Source organism: Mya arenaria, chromosome 9, assembly GCF_026914265.1.
Source record: "Mya arenaria isolate MELC-2E11 chromosome 9, ASM2691426v1".
NCBI classification, from domain to species: Eukaryota; Metazoa; Mollusca; class Bivalvia; order Myida; family Myidae; genus Mya; species Mya arenaria.
Window position 1 is genome coordinate 28,694,834 of NC_069130.1, and position 22,476 is coordinate 28,717,309.

A 22,476-nucleotide genomic window follows, 5' to 3' on the forward strand; every position below is an offset into this window, starting at 1 on the left:
TTCATCTTGCAAATTATTTGCTAGTATAAAGTAACTGAAATGAAACCTGATGTTGACTGAGAACGTTTTGACTATTTATATTTTATTGGTATGTAATATAAGACAGGGTCTTTTAGTCACTACATTTCCCTTTTCTTCTTGATTATCTGTAATAATTTATTTCCCTCAGTTCCTCGCCATGATTTATTTGAGATTCTTTTTCTCCTTATACTCACATTGCTGCATATAAACTATTTAAATAAAGTGTTTTTTTAATTCACACTAGTTTAAACCCCCTAACACCATATGTTCCATTTTGTAACCCTGAAGCATTAAAAAAATTAACACGTCATGTCAAAAAGTAGATCTAATGATATCTGATTTGATTTGCAGTTCGAAGGTCTAAAGATGATGATGATGATGATGATGATGATGATGATGATGATGATGATGATGATGATAAAGTCAAAGATGATGGTGGTGTGGACGATGATGACGATTACGTTAAATATGATTGATGATGACGATTTTAGTGGTCGATAGAAAAACACTAATGTAAACTTCCGGTCGAGCTTGCGCGGAGTGAATTCTTGCCAATTTCTCGAAGGAATAATCTTTGTAACTGGTCCAAATTACTTTACATTTTGAATAAATCAGCAAAAATCTTATCAGGAAAATAATTTCACATATGGTAAGTAAATCAAACATACTTATTCCGATGCGTACGACAGTTTCGATAACCAGAAGACTAATATTCCATTTTCTGGAATCTGACAGCTCTGAGCTGGGACCTGCTTCAGTTTAACAGAAATCCGCAAAAGCAGGGGCGCAGTTTAAGCAACTTTAATGAGCAGGCATAATAGTAGGGGCTCCGAAAATTTTAACCGTAGCTTGCAAATGTAGCTACAATAATGAGCGATCAGGGATACTTTTTTATTATTTTGACATTTCTTATGTATCAGTTAGTCTAAAATAATAGACGTGTTATACGGGATTCTTCCAATCTCTAATATCTAAACGGGAATGTGCAAAAAACGGGGGTGTTTTAAAAAATATTGAAATTGTTTTAAGTGAAGTATTTTATGGTTGAAATTGATCATAAACGATAAAGAGTTATATTCATATTTTACCATGTAAGTGAAATGTTATTTTGCACTAAACAAGCATTTAATGCATTAAAACAAGTTGTTTACCTTTCCAATAAAACGAAAGTTGACTGACACAGAAAACAATTATGCGAAGGGGAACAACTCGATACAATCGTAATAACTCGGCCTCCTCCAACAAAGCTTCGAGATAGACCTCGTTGCACAATCGTAACAACTCGGCCATGGCCGAAATGTTCCGAGTGATTTAAAACTGTGCCCTGAAGCCTTGCAGGTGCCCTTCATGTATATATCGTTATGTTTTGACAGAATGAAATGAAGAGAAGCCGTCAAACTCATAATTATAAGTTGGATATTTATTTTTTGTGTATGGAACTAATGTAAAATAACATTATCTGGTAATATTTCTTGTGTTTATGATATTTTATAGACGCTATATGCTTTAACCCGGAATCCTGATCGGAACAACTACCCACTTTTGATACTTAACAATTTGTACGTGAAGGATTTGCCATATCAAAAATCTAAAAAAATCCGTCAACGTACAATTATTTGGACTAATGTATCCCTGTAACTCTACAACTCTCTACCATTTAACAACGGGCGAAATGATATACTGTAATAATATGCATTGATGTTGAATAATAATGACAAAGTTGTTCAATTTTTATCCAACAGTGATCTGAACTGGATTTAATTTGTCATTAGAGTTGTTATTTTCACATTATTATATTATGGGTCACAAATACCGTTATACATGTACACAACCAGTCAGATTTGTCCCAGATTTACAGATATCGGGATACTTGATAAACAATCCACACTTGTAAGTGTTTTATGATAAGTTAACATGTTTTTGGGGTAGTCTAAAATAATAGACGTGTTATACGGGATTCTTCCAATCCCTAATGTCTAAACGGGAATGTGCAAATAACGGGGGTGTTTTGAAAATATTGAAATTGTTTTAAGTGAAGTATTTTATTGCTGAAATTGATCATAAAGAGTAATATTCATATTTTACCATGTAAGTGAAATGTTATTTTGCACTAAACAAGCATTTAATGCATAAAAACAAGTTGTTTACCTTTCCAATAAAACGAAAGTTGACTGACACAAACAACAATTATGCTCAATACAATCGTAATAACTCGGCCTCCTCCGACAAAGCTTCGAGATAGACCTCTTTATACAATCGTAACAACTCGGCCATGGCCGAAATTTTCCGAGCGATTTAAAACTGTGCCCTAAAGACTTGCAGGTGCCCTTCATGTATATATCGTTATGTTTTGACAGAATGAAATGAAGAAAAGCCGTCAAACTCATAATCAGAAGTTGGATATTTATTTTTTGTGTACGGAACTAATATAAAATAACAATTTCTGGTAATATTTCTTGTTTTTATGATATTTTATAGACGCTATATGCTTTAACCCGGAATCCTGATCGGAACAACTACCCACTTTTGATACTAAACAATTTGTACGTGAAGGATTTGCCATATCAAAAATCTAAAAAAAATCTGTCAACGTACAATTATTTGGACTAGTTTTTGGGGCATACTGACATAACTTAGTATGTGTTTAATAGTGGGCAATAATATTTTTGTAGAAATGAATTTATAACGGAGATAATTTCAAAATTGTGGCCGCGAGGATTCTCTGCGCAAGGACCGCTTGCTACTTTTTGCTGGGATGGTGGACGTCATGAGTCTGCCAAATTAAAAAAATAGACAAAAGACTCGTTAACGGCCATTTAGGTGGACTACTTGCAAATGGTGCGTTTGGCGTGTATCAAGAGGGAAAATAGGATTAAAAAGCGAAGGGAAATAAATACTTTTGAGAAATTTATCCAAATCAATTAAACAAAATTTACATTTGTTTAAAAAATGCCAACTTGAAATGTATTTAAATAAGTGATAGACAAACAATGGATAGCAGGGTTTGCGCTTAGTCCAAAAAAAATGTACATTGACAGATTTCTTTTACAACTTTTGATATGGCAAATCCTTCATGTACAAATTGTTTTCTACCAAAAGTGGCTAGTTATTCCAATCAGGATTCCGGAAATAAGAAATATTACCAGATGTTATTTAATATTAGTTCCTTACACCAAAAATATATATCCAACGAATTATTATGAGCTTGATGTGTTTTTCTTCGTTTTGTAATGTCAAAACATAACAATATATACATTGCTTTGGCTATGGCCAAGTTGTATTGGTTGTACTTTAGGTCTATCACAAAGTGGCCTATCACGAAGCTTGCCGGAGATGGTTGAGTTATTACAATTGGCATAATTGTTGTCTGTGCCAGTCAAGTTTTGTTTTATTGGAAAGGTAAATCCACGAAAGCGCTTGGATGATGAAATATTCCTGAAGAGCGTTCTGGCGATCAGCCAACCATTCCGATAGCAGCTAAGCACCCAGTTATACGGCTGACATGCTTTCTTACTATCGGTCAACTATTACGAAAGCCTAAGCTTAGTATTGCCATTGCCGCAGAAAGGCACGTTGGGCCCAACAAGCGAAAAAGGCCTGGCAGAAACCCTGGATCGGAAACTGCCTGATCAATGAAGAAATTATATATATAATTGTGCCCAAAAATTTAAACTACCTTAGTGTGTGTTCACAAAGTATTGGGAAAATCTGCCAATTCTTTGATGGGAGATACATGTTATCTTAATTAATGTCTGTCAATTTTGCTGGAGATAAGCACAGACATGTTTACCACTTGTATGTCGTAGTAATATGAGCAATTAATCTGTATTCGTTGAATGTACTGATTAACATAAATGGAAACAAACATACTTTTAAACAAGAAAGATAATTGTTTAAAGAACAAGACTACATAAATTCAAGGCGGGTATTGCCTTAGATTATCCGATCAGAAGAAATAATTTATCCCAGATCATGAGCACATTCTAAGATAATATCAGGGAATTCCGCTTATTAAATTATTTTACAGGATATTATTTGGAATGAAATCTCACTACTCATAAGCATTCAAAATAATCTCTATAGACAATCAATGAAGTTTCCAATCCATATTTATATGCTCAGGACTTTTGTTATAATGTTCAAACCATGTCAGTTGGCTTTAGATTTACGAATGTCACATTCTGCTATGCTGTTATTTACTTGTCTCTGGCTAAATGATTTTAAATAAGCTGACATTTAAGAACCAAATGACATTTAAATCACTGTCCTTGATGAAAACTTTACCAATACATAATGGGAGGTTGAGAAATTAACTCTGAAAATTGTTCTGACAAAATGTCGATTTTTGACATCGTAAACAGGAGGAAAATACTGTAAGTACTAAAACTCTACATAAAGCAAAACAAATAATATTTGTTGTGTTTACAAATCAATTTTTTTATCATGTGCATTTCACTAAAACCAATATTAAATATTTGGTGATACGTCATGTTATTGATTTTCTGGGCGCCACCTTGCCGATGGCCCGAGATGGATATGACCGACTGCTTCAAAAGTAACAATGTTTAAAATGTCTTGCATTGTTTGTTCAATACATATATCAATTACTTTTTAACTTCATTAATGCTTGACACAATTTTTCATAATTATGTCGCCATATCTATCTCATTTTAACGAATGTATATCATTTGATCAGGGTCTTCTCAATGTACATTCTGATTGGTTAACTTTCGATAGCTCCGCCTACCGGCGATGTTTTGGTATTGGATGACACGGCCCAATCATCGGATTAGGAGATTATCAAATTTTATGAATGGCTAATTGCGATGTTTTGACTAATGGGACAGTGGCCAAATACTCGCTGATTGACAGATTTACAATGTGCTAAAATTTTCGGCGAAGTCAATGTCGCTTTGATGATAAAAATGGGCGAAGTCTGGGAATTTTAGGCGACCACTTCGCCCAAGTCGGCCCTTCGCGAGAGCCCTGTGGTAAACCCTTTGACCATTCATTAAAGTGTAATGGCGATTTCTTAAGTGTACTGGTACATTTAATTACAAAAATAAATGACTTATTTTATTTAATGAGCTTTTATAGTACATAATTATATAAGAACTTACACAAAAATTGAAACAGTGCTCAGCAAATTACAAGTCTGATTAATTTAAACATTTTTACTACTTTCTTTGCTTTATATACATGTAGCCTTTTGTAAGTCTCTTAGGATAGTGAATCAATTTTAACAAGCCGGTTTAACATTTCGTCAAAACAGTAATAGCTAGAATGATAAAAATACTCGGAAGAACGTTAAGCCCTATTTATTATTTTTAATCGTACCTGTATGAACAGCTGTTTGATTTTATGTCGTAATGGGCGATTTTTAAAGTGTATTTACCCCCATTACGACCCTTATCTGTAGCTCTGATATACATATCAAAATTGCAAATAAATACAATTATAGTATTAAAAGGTATTTTGGTGTTTAGTGTGGTGTGAATATATGCCGGTAAAGCTAAGAAAAAAAGGAAACACATGCCTTAACCACTCGGGACTATACATTATTATATAATCGAGATGGATCTTTTCACTGTTTAACAATACATTGTCAATGATTGATAACATCATGTGAAAATGCAAATCAACCAATCACACAACTATGTATCGCTCTTTCAGTCTAAGCTGTTATTAACGCAAATTAAACTTGTGATTTTCAAAGATAATATTTGAGCAAATATCAACATTTCCTGAAGGGTTCAATTTTTTAGGGTCTTTAGTTTTAACACTCATAATTATTTGCTGCAATTTATTTTGTCATACAAAAAAGTATGTTTTACATGAGCGAGTCCCATTATTATATATATATTTATGAACTGCCATGTTACACCTTTTCCTTGGGTAGTTATTGATTTTTTCCTGTGGCACAAGGTCACTTACATCAAAGAATGCTTAATTGACATATTCTGCGTTTAATTATGCCCAACATTTGTCCCCAGTGGCAAATAAACCTACTTGTGCAAATTGAACCTGGGTTATTATTTATTTATTTATCTGTCTATACATGGCAATTGAGAAAAATATTTTTCAATAAAATGCCAAATGATTTTATTAAACATTATCACTTGCAGAGGACACACCTGCGCAAAACCATCAATTTCAGTTCTCTGGGAGTTTGCAGGTCAAAAGGTATCGCCCCCTAAGTTACGCCCCCTCTTATGCAAAGGCGTGGAGTTGCCCCTGATTTAGCATAATGATGAACCTGTTATAACTCACAAATGGTAGAATTATTTGTATTTAACTTTTGGTTAATTCATTATAGGATTACCAATCAGACATACATGTATCTATTTTCTTGGATTGAACTATGCCCTGATTAACAGTTTGACTGTTTAAGTCTACCTCTCTCGCAGTGATGTCATTGAAATTTCCAAATTTTATTTTTAGCCAGCATATTTTAGTTTTCCTGTATTCTGTACAAATTTGTTTTAAACACTTTGTTAAAAATAGTTATAACCTTTTTGGTTTACATAACTTCGAAATAAGTATTAACAAGTTATTCTGTGGTTCTTACTTTGGTCAACAGTCAAAACTGTTGTTCCTTCAGGTATAGGGGAAAACATTCTGAAGTATTAGCATCAGGCAACAAACAGTTCAGTTCTCTTCCCTCCGCCCCAGGACAACAGTTTTGACTGTTACCCAAATAACCATGAAATAACTGTATACTATTGAAGTTATCAAAATCAGACTTTTGTTCTAACAAGTCTGCATTCTAAACTTAAAAAGCTTGGTATCAATTTGTTTAACAAGCTCTGCCATATAAAATCTGCATTTTGAGCATCTTTAATTTTTTAGCAACCATTTGTCTGAATGGCCTTGAAATTGCAGTACCATGGTTCAGAGAGTTTATTAACCAGAATTTCAGAAAGTTAAACCTGATTTTTAGAATGATGTACAACATGTACGTTGTTGCATACTGTAACAAAACTTGGTATGTTGGGAGCATTTTTGGAGACCTTTCATGGGATTGCATTTGTGGCCCCCAGGGTCAAGGTCAGTGTTACCCTGGTTTTGTTGCATTGTTTCAGAGTTTCCCTTCACTTTTTAATTTGTCTTTTTTATTGCTTTTGACAGGCACCTGTTTCATAATTATATATAAATGTGTATTGTATTCATTTTTAAGACAAAGCAGCAAATAGTCTAGCATGCTATCCTACAACAGCTCTTGGTCGAGCATGCTATCTTACAACAGCTCTTGTTTTTTAACTGGTTATTAACAAACTGAAAGTTAACTGATAGCTTTTGTTTGTTACTTTATTTGTTGATAGTTTTGCCCCCCCCCTACCCCCCCCCCCAGTTGACATCTATTTTGTAGCTAGGAGAGCCCTCAAAGGAGCTTGCTTCTGTGCCCCCTTTTGACTCCCATTTGGGGCCTAAATTATATACCCCCAGAACCCATTTGGCAAAATGATTTTCAGCTCTTCAGCATCAAAGTCTATCACTCGCCTGATAATAAAGTCTTACTGAGCCAAGATTAATCAAATGTTAGAGCCATTACTTCTAAAGCATTGTTACATGTATGTTTAATTCTGTCGCAGTGAAAGTGTGCATTACGTCAACTACTAAAAGCCATAAAAAACGATTTAATTACTGAATTCACATTGAGCATCCACTGAATAAGAGTTTTCCATTCAATAGATGAGAACTTATGTTTGTATGGAGAAGCTGTGAATGAAGCCAGTATTGAAAGAAATCTATTGATTACCAGCCTAGAGTTTTAGTTACCATGTCATAACAGACGCAATTGTTTCTCACTTTAAGCAATCCAAAATTGTTTCTCTTTTTAAGCTAAACAAAGTTGTTCCTCTTTTTAAGCTATCCAAAATTGTTCCTATTTTTAAGCTATCCAACATTGTTCCTCCTTTTAAGCTATCCAGCAGTGTTACTGACCTTTTAAGCTACTGGTATCCAGAATTGTTACTCTAATAAGGCTATCTGGAATTGTTCCTCTATTGAAGCTATCCAGAATTGTTACTTTTTTAGCTATCCAGAATTTTCCCTCTTTTAGAGATATCCAGAAGTGTTTCTCTTATTGAGCTATCCAAAATTGTTTCTCTTTTTAAGCTATCCAAAATTGTTTCTCTTTTTAAGCTATCCAAAATTGTTTCTCTTTTTTCAGCTATCCAGATATGTCACTCGTTTAAAGCTATCCAGAAATGTCACTCTTTTAAAGCTATCCTGAATTGTTTCTCTTTTAAAACTCCGTCTATCTGTTCTTGGTTTGATTGAAAAATGCAATTTTTACGAAAATTATAACAAAATAAAATGAAATAAATCATAAGGCATGTTAAAACATATTGACAACTGGAACCCTACAACAAATGTTAATATATGCTCAAATATTGTGTTTGAAGTACACAATTTTGAAAAGCTTTAGTAAGGCGATTCAGTAAAAATGTGAAGTGTGATTGGCTCATTAACTTTATCATGTGATCCTACCAATGTATTCAATTAAGGTTATAATATCAGTCAGCTTATGTTCTAGTCCTTGTGGTGAGTGGACATGGTTTCATTTTTCTTATTTTCTTTTGACCACTGGTGTGGGTTCGCTCCCAAGCACAACCAGATTTTTTGTTTATACTTTAATTAAAAGTATTTTTTACTGCAATGTCAGAAGAGTAAAATAATTATTATTTAAGTGTTTTTTGATGCATGACGAGGAAAATTTATTTTTTAAGCTGAAACATGAGCTAGTCACTAATTATCGAGCAGGGTTCTCAAAAAGACAATAGGAAATTACACTGCATAAGCATATAAAATGTGTCTTTGCTGGTGAAAACAGATAAAAAATGAAAAGCTTTATGCTACCAATACAGTATTATAATGTTGGTTGCATTGGGTTAATTTTGAAATTTCAGCAATGTGAAAAATTAAAATGTAACGCAATTAAGAATATTAACTATAATTTTCTCCCAGATGGTAACACTATACAATCATGTAGCACTCTCCATTTATTGTGCAACTCTTTGGGCAATTATTTGCAGTTTACAGATGCCTCAGATCTCCTGAAAAGAGTATTCAAACATTTTAAGAGTTATTAAATCATGAGGTCTTAAATATTATATTGATACCAGATTTTTATATTTTCACCATCCACTTTTGATAGTTTCTGTCCGATTTGAATTTTTAACCCATTTCCAGGGAGTAATAATGATTCAATATTAACGGAATCTGTCTGACCCACTAGTCAAGCCTGGTTAAATTTAAGAACTGGTAGGTCTGGTATTTTTTTGGCTTAATTCTCTAAAATCATTATTATAAAGAAGAATAATGAGAAAATAAGCTTTCTGTTTTGGCTGCAAGTCATTTATGATGTCTGTTAATATTCATCAAAAAGATCATTTAATGAAATCCCTGGATTTTTGATCGGGTACAGTCAAATACTTGTTGTAATTTTGCATTTTGAAAATGAATGATCTCAATATTATTTTTTTTGGGGGGGGGGAGATTGTTTCACAACTTCCTTAAAGTTAACCACCTTGTTAACAGCATCATTTTTAACTTTAAACTGTGAACTGCTTCATGTTTTTTTTATAATACACCACTGAGGGTCATATGACCGGGACCTGCCAGTCAGCCCACGAAAGTGTATATGGACCGAGGTAGCCGAGTCCCATTCTTTTTCGGGGCTGACTGGCCAGCCCTTAAAATGCTACATGCATATAGCCTGAAGTGGTGTGTAAATACTTCTTATAATATACCGAACATTTTATATTACCATTCAATATTTTTAAAAACGCTCTAGATGTGATTTTTAGAACAAAGCTAATAATGTTTACTTGCGACAAATTTTGCCGTTGTGAAAATAGCAAGCTGCACTAACTTGAGTTGTGAGACATCAGCGGTTCATTTAACATTTTCGGCGAGGTGCGGACTGGCCAAAAATATGACATACTGCTGACGTCATAAAACTGGATTTTGATCATTTTTTTATCAAAATATAGTGATATACGGACCAATCAACTTTATATATATATATATATATATATATATATATATATATGTGTGTGTATATATATATATATATATATATATATATATATATATATATATATATATATATGTATATGAGGGACACATTTATGTAAAGTTTGATATAATTCAATAGCAGAATTATATCCAAATTAGTTGTCTCAAAACTTAATAGACAAACTGCAGACCACAAGTATGTACATGCCCCTAGAACTACGAGTGCAGTCAATACTTGAAAGTTAACAACATTGACTTTAAAATAAGTTGTTAACTAAATGTTGTTAACTTAATGTTGTTAATTAAATTTAAAATACTTTTTGACAATTGGCCCATTGTATCCTAATAGGGAAACTGAGATCTCACGTTGTGTGCATCAAGACCATAAAACTGTTTACCGTACACATATATCTGCCATCATACTGAAATGTCATTCACATCTGCAGGCTAGCTGGTATTATCCATAACTGTTCAATATCACAGTGAATTCGCATCATCAACGAAGCCATCTCGTTATAGGATTTTATTCTACTGGATTGTGGATCATAAAGTCTTGCCTTGGCTAAATTTGTTGTGTGATGAGAAATATAATGATTTTTATCATTCCATCAGGCTTCTGTGATGCACAATTCTGGAGCCTGAGTTGTCTTTGTGCACATACACATTGATTATAATAGGGAAGTTCAAGATTTAATGTGATCACACTTGGTTTTATGAACATCGATTAAATTATTTATGTGCGTGTCTTATATGGAAGACTTCTAGAACAGCTGCGTGTTTTACTATTGAGGACTGTTTTACTATTGGACAGTGTTTTATTATTGAGCAGTGTTTTACTATTGGACGGTGTTTTACTCATTGCTCTGTAATTTTACTAATTGGGCTGTGTTTTACTTTAGGGCAGTGTTTTACTATTGGGCAGTGTTTTTCTATTGAGCAGTGGTTTACTCATTGAGCAGTGTTTCACACATTTGTATCAGCACGGGTATGTTTTCATTGTTATCATTTTGCTTAATTGTAAAGTAATCCTGAGAGAAAAAGTGTGCCCAGTGTGGGCTCATGCCCACGACTGCCGAAACATAAGCATGGTGCTCTTACCAACTGAGCTTACCCAGCGGCTGGTTCTTACCCACCATGACACACTACAATTGCTTCTATATATATTCTCGATGTCTATGCCATCATGCAATTAATGTTAACCATTTCCATAACTCTTAAACCATTCATGATATTAAAATGGAACTTGGTACACCTTTAAAGAGGCAATAAGCATACAGCGAGGCCTTTACATAGAAAAAATTATGTCTGTTTTAATTGCTTTAAATATAACATTTTAAGTATTTAAGACATTATCTTCAAAACGTCACATTAATGTTAATGTCCAATTAAAGTGAAGCGTGGTCCTACAACTTTTTTGAAAAGAAAGGATGCAATAAAAACTTATCGCTAGTCAAACACATTGATCAATTCAAGAGTTTGATATATTTTAAATAACCAAAGCAAGGTTGTTGTTTATTTAAACTACATTCAGGATGTTTTGCTTCATTTTATTGTTATCATTGTGTACCGGTCGGCTGTAGGCGGCGAATCAGTGTAACGGTCCGCTGCAGACGGCAGATGTGCGTTCATAGTATAACATTCCGTTATAGACGGAAGTACGTACATCTGCCGCCTACAGCGGACTGTTACACTAATTCGCCGCCGTACGTATGTTCACTTGGTTGGTAATATGCAACTTAGCAAAGCCTGGGTTCTGTATGGATTGAGAATTAACTGTATTTAGAGACCAGTGGACCCCTTCAGGGTCGAACATGCTTTTCTCTGAAGGGATCTGTTGGTGTTTGTTGACGACGCACGTTACAGTTGCAAATAATTGAGAGTGTGCAATGTGCATATTGAAGTTTCCAAACTCACATGGAATTATCGAGTCTGCACGTTTTTTTAGGCCGTTGCTACGCCCCTGTCTATTGTAAAGAGTAGAGCAATCTTAATATTTCTATTATAAAAAATGTACTAACTTAAGGTATCTGGTGTTAAGATTTGATGTCATATTAAGTCTTGTACATCCGAGAGTGTAGTAATAACATCATAACACCATGCTGTTCATGGATATTGAACGTCAGTACTGTTGTTCTCTATAGAATTGACTTGGGCAATTTAATAAAAAAAAAAAAAAAAAATCTGGTACAATCTAAAGGTATCAGATAAACAAAATTAATTAAAGCTTAATTGTAATGTCATCAAGTCTTTGGTAACAATATTACATTTTGATTCTGGGGCCATAATTTAACCATTCTTTGTTTGTCCATATCATGCAGACCCTCATGTCAGGGATTTTGTTTTAACTTCCTTAGTATCAATTAATTTTGTAAAACAAAACCGAAAAAATAAAGCGACTAAAAAAACTTCCAGGTCACGAGTATAATTTTTATGATTCGGTCAGGCTTAGGGTCGAACAAATTATTTATCAACTGATCATAATTATTAATAATATTTTTTATCATATAACTTTGGTTTAGGGTGAAAAACATTTGTTGCTGCTTACTACCCATAATATATCAAATAAATGAATGCAAAAATGATGTTTTACAAAAAAAAAAATGCACTAATTTGTTTATTTTTTTTTTAATTTAACTGAAATTGGGCATAGAATCAAGGTCAGCTGATAGCTTGATTTGGTGTAATATTTTACTTTTCCTGTCATTATTGTATATCAGATGCCTTTTAACCCAAATTTCGCATAATAATTGTACATCAGATACCTTTTAACCCAAATTTCGCATAATAATTGTACATCAGATACCTTTTAACCCAAATGTCACATAATAATTGTACATCAGATACCTTTTAACCCAAATGTCACATAATAATTGTACATCAGATACCTTTTAACCCAAATGTCACATAATAATTGTACATCAGATACCTTTTAACCCAAATGTCACATAATAATTGTACATCAGATACCTTTTAACCCAAATTTCACATAATAATAATTTCATGAGGTGTCTTTTAACCCAAATTTCACATGTAATAATCATACATCAGATACCTTGTAACCCAAATGTCACTTAATAATTGCTAGATGGGATACTTTTGTAGGTCTTGTTAAGGATTGTACTATATTACTTTTAAGTTTGGAATATTTTAGTGGGCATGAATTTATATTTCTTTTGATGCATTTAATTTGAAAATTGATATAGTATAAGTGTGATAAATTCTCTTTGATATGTTCGAAACCAATTTATTATTGCTTTCTAGCCAAACTTGAATTCAAACGAATATATCCCTTGATTATATGATTTATGATCATCTGGTAACGGTTATAAATTTCGCCCCCATTACCGTTGATTATTTTATTGTACTTTATGGCTTCAAGCAATGTACTTAAAATCCCCTTTAAGCTGCACTCTCAAGGAATGATTGCTTTGACAACTTTATTATTTTTTGTCTCTGAATGAGTAATTTTTTGCGTAAATGACTGGAAACCAGAAATATACTTAAGACTGCTGACAAAAGAGCAGGTCGTAGTTTTCATATTTATTTTTGAAAGTTGTTATATTTAAAGGTCAAGATAAAAGAATGCAGCCATTGGAGGTGTTTGGATTATGAACATCAAAACAACAAGATATTTTGGATGTTTGGATAATTGTTGCTCTTAATTATCATGATATATAATAAACAACTAAAGAAATGAAAGAAACCTTATAAAATGAAAACAAACTAATACAAATTTGAATTGGCAGATATTTTATTAAAAGATCTCATTTGGCCTGTAGCTATAATATTGCAAGCATTAAATACATGGAGGTACATGTTACGTGTAAGACCAGGGGCATAGCTTGACGAAAATAAATGTGTAGGCCACTTTCTTGGGGTGTCTCCCCCTCCCCCCACCCCACCCCGATTTTTATTTTAGTTAGGTTGTGGTTGGTGCGTTTTGTTGTAAAAACATTAATGAGAACAAAAATATCACTCTTTTTTCACCTTGAATTAAATTTATATTAAGGCGCATTTATCGGGATTTCAAATTTAAGCCCCTAACCCCCTATGCCTTCAGTTTTTATTGCAGATTTAGCAATATTATTTATTCGATTTTCTGAAAAATGTGTAGGCCGCGGACTACACGGCCTAAAGGAAGCTACGCCCTTGAAGACCATACATTTTTCAGATTTTCTTGCATTTATGATACATGTATATCATTGTCTTAAAATTTTACAAACCTTTTAAACATGTTTTGATATTGCGAAATGAAAACGCCTATGTTCTGGCCAAACAAATTCATAGATGGCATACATTTTAATGAAAATTCATGACATAAAATTGAAAATGTAAATTTGGATTGAAGTGACACTCTTATTCAAAATCTATACATATACATTTATAACAAACATAAATTTTGAGTGATAAACCTTTAACTACATGTTTACTAATAATGCATTTATGGAAAACATTTATATAATTACTGGTAACATGTTTGTTACCATGTATTTAATAGCTGAACACCCAAAACTATTGGATGATTGGTGAGTGCTGTATTTAGTAACTGAACACCCAAAACTATTTAATGATTGGTGAGTGCTAAAAGATTTGCTATTTCACTATCATCTCATAAGTTATAAGAAATACCGTGTTTTTTGAACCTTTATTTATTTTGGGAGTAATTAAGAGTGTATCTTTAACCGCCTGTTTGACAATGGACCATTGTTTCTTTAAAGTTTCTTAAATTAAATGTATTAGGGGAGTTAACTTCAATCAATTCTGTCTATTTCCATTCTTTCAAACATTCATCTTGAAATATTAATTAGAACTCAAGTGTTTATATTTGAACAGACAAGTGATTCATGGAAAATCATCCGGATATAAGTTTAAATAAATGTTTCCATGCCTAGAAATGAGAAATACTTCAATACGCCTGACAGATGAGAGAATGTTGTTGCATTAGGCATCTTGCAAATTTATGGGTTTTAATGTTGCATGCGTAGCAATTGGCAGCCATAATACAATGGATGCAATTTGAACATCTCGGCCATTTCTGCCATTTGGATAAGGTTCAGATGTATGCCGATGCATTGGTAGAAGTTGTTTGTAAAATTAAAAATGATAATAATTATTATAACCTGGTATTATAACTTTAGTGTTTTAATGTGCCATTTGTATTACTTAGTTCAAATTGATTTCCAATGATGTGTATTGATGTGTATTTTTGCATAAATCATTTAGATTTCTAATAGTAAAGTCCTAATACTAGGCTAAACTGCCAAATTCAAATTACTACACAATCAACTTGCAGAATAGTTAAATTATATAATGCTGACATTGTAAAACGTCCATAAACAGCCAAAACTCTATGTGGAAGTTGTTGGGACAATAGGAAATACAGTACTTCAAGATAACCAACATTTGATATAACTGAAGTTTAAAATGTGTACATGTATAACTAAAATGAAAACATAGTTTGACAGAACTAGAACATTGAGATTACAGAGTTCGACATAGCAATTTTTGACTGTACATCTGTACATTTTCCAAATCAAATGGCCATGGTGCTCTGATTGACAGAGATGATGTTGTAATCGGCGAACTAAGTCTTTGGTGTCATGTTCGCTGTCCAACCTGAGCATTTCTCAAAAATCTTTACCAAACTTCACTGGACACTGTGTTTATTGGCAAACTCTGCTAAGTTGAATAAACAGCCAGATTGAACCTTTCATTCCAGAGTTGATTTTATCAAAACTTAAAAAAGAAGGCACACCAAGAAGAAGACGTTTAACATCATATTCAATTTGCGGAATATGAGTTATCTTTAAGATGTGGGGTCTTTCATTTGATTGTATTTTAGTTCAGTCTGCTTGCTTGTGTAGGTTTGCCAGTGTTGAGTCTAACCGTACCAGCTGACTTAGATGAGATGCTCTTTATTGTCACGTCAAGTTGGTGTGAATATATGTCAGGTTGTTCTTTTTTGGGACCATTCACAATCCTGAAAAGTACCGGTTTGTCCAAATATGCAATCCTAGTGTGCCCTCAATTCTTGAAGCATTTATCAGTGCTCCAGACAGTATTTGAAAAGTACAGAGTGCTAGGTGAGAAAGGGCACTTTGGATGCGCATGAGTAAGCCTTAATGGGGCACTTGCATGGGACAATGTTGAATTCTTATTGTGTATGGGTTGTAACTACTTTCAGTACTAATAGGTTGTTATGAATACCTTAGCTATTACTTAAGTGTAAAAATGATAAATAAATGTATTATTTATATACTTTTTCTGAAAATTTACTCTGTCATATAAAGGGGAACAGAAGAGTATAGTCAATAGGCACCAAGGTGCTGTAAAAGGTCGGCAGAGTGCCACACCCTGCTATTAAGGCCTAGCTGGAGCACTGCAGATAATTGTTTATATGCTATTTTAATTTGGCTCTTAATATGCTCCAAACACAAGAGCCGCTGATCCCCACTCAGGAGCAGTTTGAATTCACAATTTTAGGCATTTTCATGCTATTTAAAGCTGCCTTTTCACAGATTTACCCATTTTTACAACTTTTTTTCTTGGAAAGAGCAAAAATATTGCGTAAAAATGTGCAAACCAATAATATAAGACTGCTGACAAAACATCTGTTTACAGATTTTCATATTTCCGTTTGAAAATTTATGTTTTATGGCTTAAACCGTTACTAACAGTTTAAGAATAATGCATAAAACATCAATTTTTGTAATCTAATCTTTTGTCAGCAGTCTTATATAAGACATGGATTTTCGCAAAAAATGGCTCATTCTAAGACAAAAAAAAAAAAAAAAAGGTTGTCAAAACGTTCGATCTGTGAGAGTGCAGCTTTAAGCAATTCTAAGGGCAATGGTCTTATTCCCTTTAAGGTGAGAATAAAGACTGGATGCTTATTGTGTATTTTCTATTTCAGATGACATGACAAAAGATAAGTACAGACGAAGTGTTGCAGACTATCGTGGGTAGATGGTTGACACAGTTGAGCGTACACAGGGAGGAAGTGTGGCAGGGCATTGTGGGTAGATGGTGGAGAGGAAGCGAGGTGCATTGTGGGACGTATGGACACGCCCCCAGTCACCCTCACCCCAGTTATGACTTCTGACCCCGTCCAACAATCACATGGTTAGATGCGTGATTTTTAAATGATTACTTAATAAGCCACTTCATGTCTGATTTCAGCTTAAACAGAGACAAAAAATATTCAGACAGCAATCGAAATATGTCTATAATATACTTTCAGCTGTTTATTGCACAGTTATAAAAATTAGACTTTTAGATGAACATGCAATATTTTTACTTTTAAAGCATCTTTATTCTAAATAAGCCATATTCTGTTAATTAGAGCTATCACTAGATGTGATAAATACCCCAAATTTCACCACCTTGTAATAATAAGTATCACTGGGAGTGATGTATGCTCATTAAATGCCCTATGACCCTGAGAAGGCATCAATTAAATCAATGGTCCTACTAGGAGTATAGCGTTTAGCCAGAAATTAAAAAAGGGCAGGGTGGGCCTAAAAAGTGGCAGGGCGCTTTTCTTAAAAAGGTAAAAAAATACACAGAAAATTTGCTTAGTATTGTTGAAAAACGCTGTGTACCTTATCAAAGTCCATTTTATGGCATGTCCATGCACAAATTGTAGTAATATCCCGACAGAATACTCTTAATTCTTCTCCCTTGTTCATTTTCACTTAAGACACTTTTTTTCATGTCTCAGACAAGAGCCCAGAGGCAACGAAGAGCCCAGGAATAATGTGTCATAATGAACAGCAAGAACAGCAATTAGCATTCTGATTAGCGTGAATAACCGTTAATCAGACCCGCGGTGATGACGGTGGTTTTTTAGCTCTACTGGCCAAAGGCCAGAAGAGCTTATGCAATGGTAATGAGTACGTAGTATGTGCATCCGTGCGGTCGTGCGTCCGTGCGGTCGTGCGTCTGTAAACAATTGCTTGTGAACACGATACAGTCTTCAGTTTTGATTGTATCTCGATGAAACTTGTACAGTATCTAGATATCCATTAGAGCTCGGTTCCTTTCGAAAACCAGCCAGATCTGCCCATGCATGCCTAGATTATGGCCCTTGATAGTATAAAAAATGCTATTGTGTAAACAATTGGTTGTGAACACGATACAGTCTTCAGTTTTGATTATATCTCGATGAAACTTGTACAGTATCTAGATATCCATTAAAGCTTGGTTCCTTTCGAAAACCAGCAAGATCTGCCCATGAATGCCTAGATTATAGGCCATGAAAGTTTTAAAGAAATGCTTTCTATTTTTAGCCAGGTCTGCATGAGCGAATTCTATTTTTAGCCAAGTTTACATGTATATGTTAATTCAAGTCTAGAGTTAAGGGAGACAATTTGCAAGTCTAGGATTTTGAGAGAAAATTTGCTTTTTGCTTCTGCAGTTGATTTTGTGAATTACTCTGCCTTGTTCTTGTTGAAAGCCCAAAGGCCATTTTTTAGCTTTAAGTTCTGTAGTTTGCGCATTCATCTTAACAAAATTGGTTGTGAATGTTTAAGTTATGCACCTGGTGTCATTACTGGCCACACCCAGGGTTCACAGGTTTGGTAAACATAAATCTGGAAAGGTTTGAAAATCTTTTTGTGTGTTCATGCATCCATCTCAGCACAATTGATTGTGAATGTTTGTTCAACTTGATCAATGTTGTCCTAGGATGCCCTTGACTTTGACCTTTTGACCAACTTTTTTTAACTTTTAAAACTACAGAAAATTTTACTATGAGTACAGTTTTGAAAGCATTTTTTTTGTCAGATGACTTTTACTGGCACATATTAAAATAGTTCATGCAACTAATCTGCTTACAATACTTTCTGGGCTCAGATGTTGAACGTGCTGCGTTTTCAGGTAACCCAAACACAAAACATAAACTATATGTCTGTTGCCTTTTACCCATACATACATGCTCTGGATTGATATGACCACAAAAGCCATGCCAGTAGAGCATAGGCCGTTTTGGGCCTCTTGTTTTAGCATGCGCTGATCTTTGACAAATTAGGAGACAGCGACAATGACCAATGAAATACTTTTAGGGCGTAACTTTGTGATAAACAATGATCAAAAAGGCCAGAAGGACGCTAGGGGGCGGGAAAAAATACAACAGGGCGAGTAAAAAGGGGCAATGGGGTGGGGTAAAAAGGGTTAGGTGGGCCGCCCTTCCATTCTGCATTAGCTAAATCACTACGGAGTATAATATTTGGGAAATAATATACTTGTCAAGCTTTAAAAATACTATTTACTAGCAAGCCTTACACCAAATTGGACGTTTTTTGTAATGTTGGCCCTTTGCACTACAGATTCTTAATTTGGAGCAGAACAAGGAAATCTAAGGACTTATTTCGAAAATACAAGCACCTTTCATTGCAAAAAAAAAGTCAAGTTGTTTAATGTAGTTGTATGCAAATTTAAGGCCTTTTTATCAAGCTTCCTTAATTTCAAATACTTTTCAAGTCTATGTAAACTCTGACCTCAAAGTCTTTTTCAGGTATGCTCCGGACAAAAAAACTATAACTCACTTGCGTAACCAGTAGCTGTGTTTTGTTTGTTCATTACAAAGCATAAAAAAAATAATTCCAACAAGAAATATATGATATAGTTGCTTAAAAGCTGCACTCTCACAGATTGAACATTTTGACAACTTTATAATTTTTTGTCTTGGAACAGCCAATTTTAGCGAAAATCCATGTAAGCCAGTTATATAAGACTGCTGACAAAAAATTAGACAGCAGATTTTTTTATTTAAGTTAAAAAAATGATGTTTTATGGATTTTTCTTAAACCATTAGTAACAGTTTAAGCCATAAAACATTAATTTTTGAACAGAAATATGAAAATCGGCTATCTGATCTTTTGTCAGCAATCTTATATCATCTGTTTGCAGATATTTACGCAAAACTTTGCTCTTTCCAAGACAAAAAATAAAAAGGTTGTAAAAATGGTAAATCTGTGAGAGTGCAGCTTTAAGATTGGCATATACCGGTAATAATACAGTCACAGACTGTTCTCCCTGAAATATGACAGCATGGCTGGAAGTCTATAATTTTCTATGGGAAGGAAGGCAGATATTGATCCTTTTCTTCTCGATAGAGAAATGGGCCAAGGATGAAAGCAGCCATAATGAAGCTAGGGCTACGATGACGCCAGTGACGGTTATGGAAGTGATAATGTTTACATTAATGCCCCAACCTTTACTTGAAGCATCATTTCCATTTTATGGGCAAATGAAAAATCCTGTCCTTAATGTTTGTACTTTCCAGTCTGTTTATATTGTAAATTGAGTAATAAAAGTAAATTAACATTTAAAATCCGAACTGTTTACAGTCTGGTCACAACATATTTGTTGTGATTAAAATGGGACTTTTATTTCACCTCCCCCAACTTCGCCCCGCCCCCCCCCCCCCCCCCCCCACCCCCCCTCCATTTCCCCGCTCATGCACATTTTCCTTGGGACAAATGTTTTAATTTGCCCACATAAATCTGAGAGAAGAAGTTTTTATTATGATTTATATGCTCGATAAATTTGAATTATTTCTAACATCTTCATCGACAAACCGGATAGGCAGTGATATGTTTAAATATCATTTTGTCTATGATATTCAACTTTTTTCAGTGAATATCACTTTCTACTGTTCATAACAAGAGATAAAAATGTTTGGGTTCTTTCACATCCTTTTCAAAAACAGGAGGGGTAGGTAGGCTTTTTTTTTTATCTTATATGTTATTTTCTGTTGTTGTTTTGTTTTTATAAGGCGTTATTGTCATCATTGGGGAATGGTGTAATCTTCTGTATAAAGCTGTACATATTAAAACACACACTAAACTTTATTTATTTTTTTACAACATACAATATAAACGGTAGGTTCGGCGCCTATTTCTTAGGAAAGGTCGGGTAATCGGAACAAAAAGTTGTTTTTAAAGGCCTAGTCATTGCTAATCATCGCTAATCATTGCTAATCATCGCTAATCATCGATCAATTAGTGTGGAACATTGTTTTAAAGGACAAAAAAGTTTTTTTGTTATATATAATGATAATGGTATAACATTTACATAGTCTTTTCCTGCACATAAAACCCTCTCAAATGATCATATAATAACAAGGGGGCCTTAGGCATCCAAATTCTCATATTTGTGTATCAGCTATAGTAATCTTATGTTTCTCTCTTCAATTCTCTTTGCCTATGTTTGTCTTTTTAATGGAGATAAGAACATAAGAACGATTTAATGATTTTTCAATTATGGAAATAATTGATGGTAAATTCTTTCATGGCTTTTGAGAAGATAGAATGAATATGATCAATAATGTAGAAGTTTTGAAGTGTTATTCCATGCCAATGCTGATAGTGTGGTCCCGTAGGACTTTACGTCACAGAAAGTCGCTCTCTAGCCATCGATTTGTGTCATTAATTGTGAGCGAAGCTTCACAAATGTGGCTTAAAGAGGCTTCAGTCTCCCTGCAGTTGACAACGGCTGTCAAATATTTTGGTTGGGCTTGGCACCTGCCTTTTTTTCTATCTTAAATATTTTGGCTGGGCTTGGCACCTGCCTTTTTTTTCTATCTTTAAGTTAATGCTTGGCACCTCTCTTTATTTCATATCTGAGTGCTTGGTGCCTCTCTTTTAATTTCATGGCAGAATGCTTGCCGCCTTGCTTTATTTCATATCTGAATGGCATTGCCTTCTCTCTTAATTCCATGGCTAATTTTCATTTCCAATGTTGAAAAAAATAACGTCTGCATAATGGTTTTACTGTAAATATGATGTTTTGAACCACTATCAGATACAGTAGTTATATTTCTGACCAATTTTGGGCCTTAATTTGTAACATGTTTTGCTAAAACATAATATTCTTTTTTTTCCAATGTAAAAAAAAAAATGAATTGGACCCTCGAACCATATTGTATGGAAAAAATTGAGTAATCTTTGATCAATTATAAAAAAAAATTCTTGTGTTTTTCAGAGGGCAGCCCGGGTATGACGGGGTCATTGCCGCGGCAACTTGAGGGTGTTAAGGCTGCCCAAGTGCTCCAGCAGTTTCGACATCGTTGGAACACAAATGAGGTTTACTGTATAACTTATGTTTAAGTAGAAAAAAATTGTAATTATTCATTATAAGTCAAATCTTTAAGCTGTTCTGATGAAACTAGTTACACATGTTTCCAGTGATAAACTGCAGCAATTGAGTAAGGCCTTTAAAGCTGCATTCTCACAGATATACCATTTTTACAACTTTTTTAATTTTTGTTTTGAATAAAGCAAATTTTTGCGTAAATATCTGCCAACCAATATTATAAGATTGCTGGCAAAAATCAGATCGTACATTTTCATATTTCCGTTTAAAAATTAATGTTTTATGGCTTAAACTGTTACTAACGGTTTAAGAAAAATGCATAAAACATTATTTTTT

At 33.9% G+C, this 22,476-nt stretch overlaps 1 protein-coding gene across 4 annotated transcripts in view; it reads left to right on the top strand.

Annotated features, from left to right (window-relative positions):
* The first annotated feature begins 555 nt into the window (after positions 1-555).
* The window catches only part of LOC128246718 (calmodulin-binding transcription activator 2-like), a 62,845-nt gene continuing 40,924 nt past the window's right edge, over positions 556-22,476 (top strand). For 3 of the 4 annotated variants that reach the window (XM_052965091.1, XM_052965093.1, XM_052965094.1), the window contains exons 1-3: positions 556-670; positions 16,958-17,166; positions 22,030-22,130. In XM_052965091.1, coding sequence (XP_052821051.1) covers positions 17,103-17,166; positions 22,030-22,130 — 165 coding nt within the window. In that variant the 5' untranslated portion in view covers positions 556-670; positions 16,958-17,102. Of the gene's footprint in view, positions 671-10,862; positions 11,030-16,957; positions 17,167-22,029; positions 22,131-22,476 lie in introns of those variants that run through there. The other variant, XM_052965092.1, reaches the window with a different exon arrangement.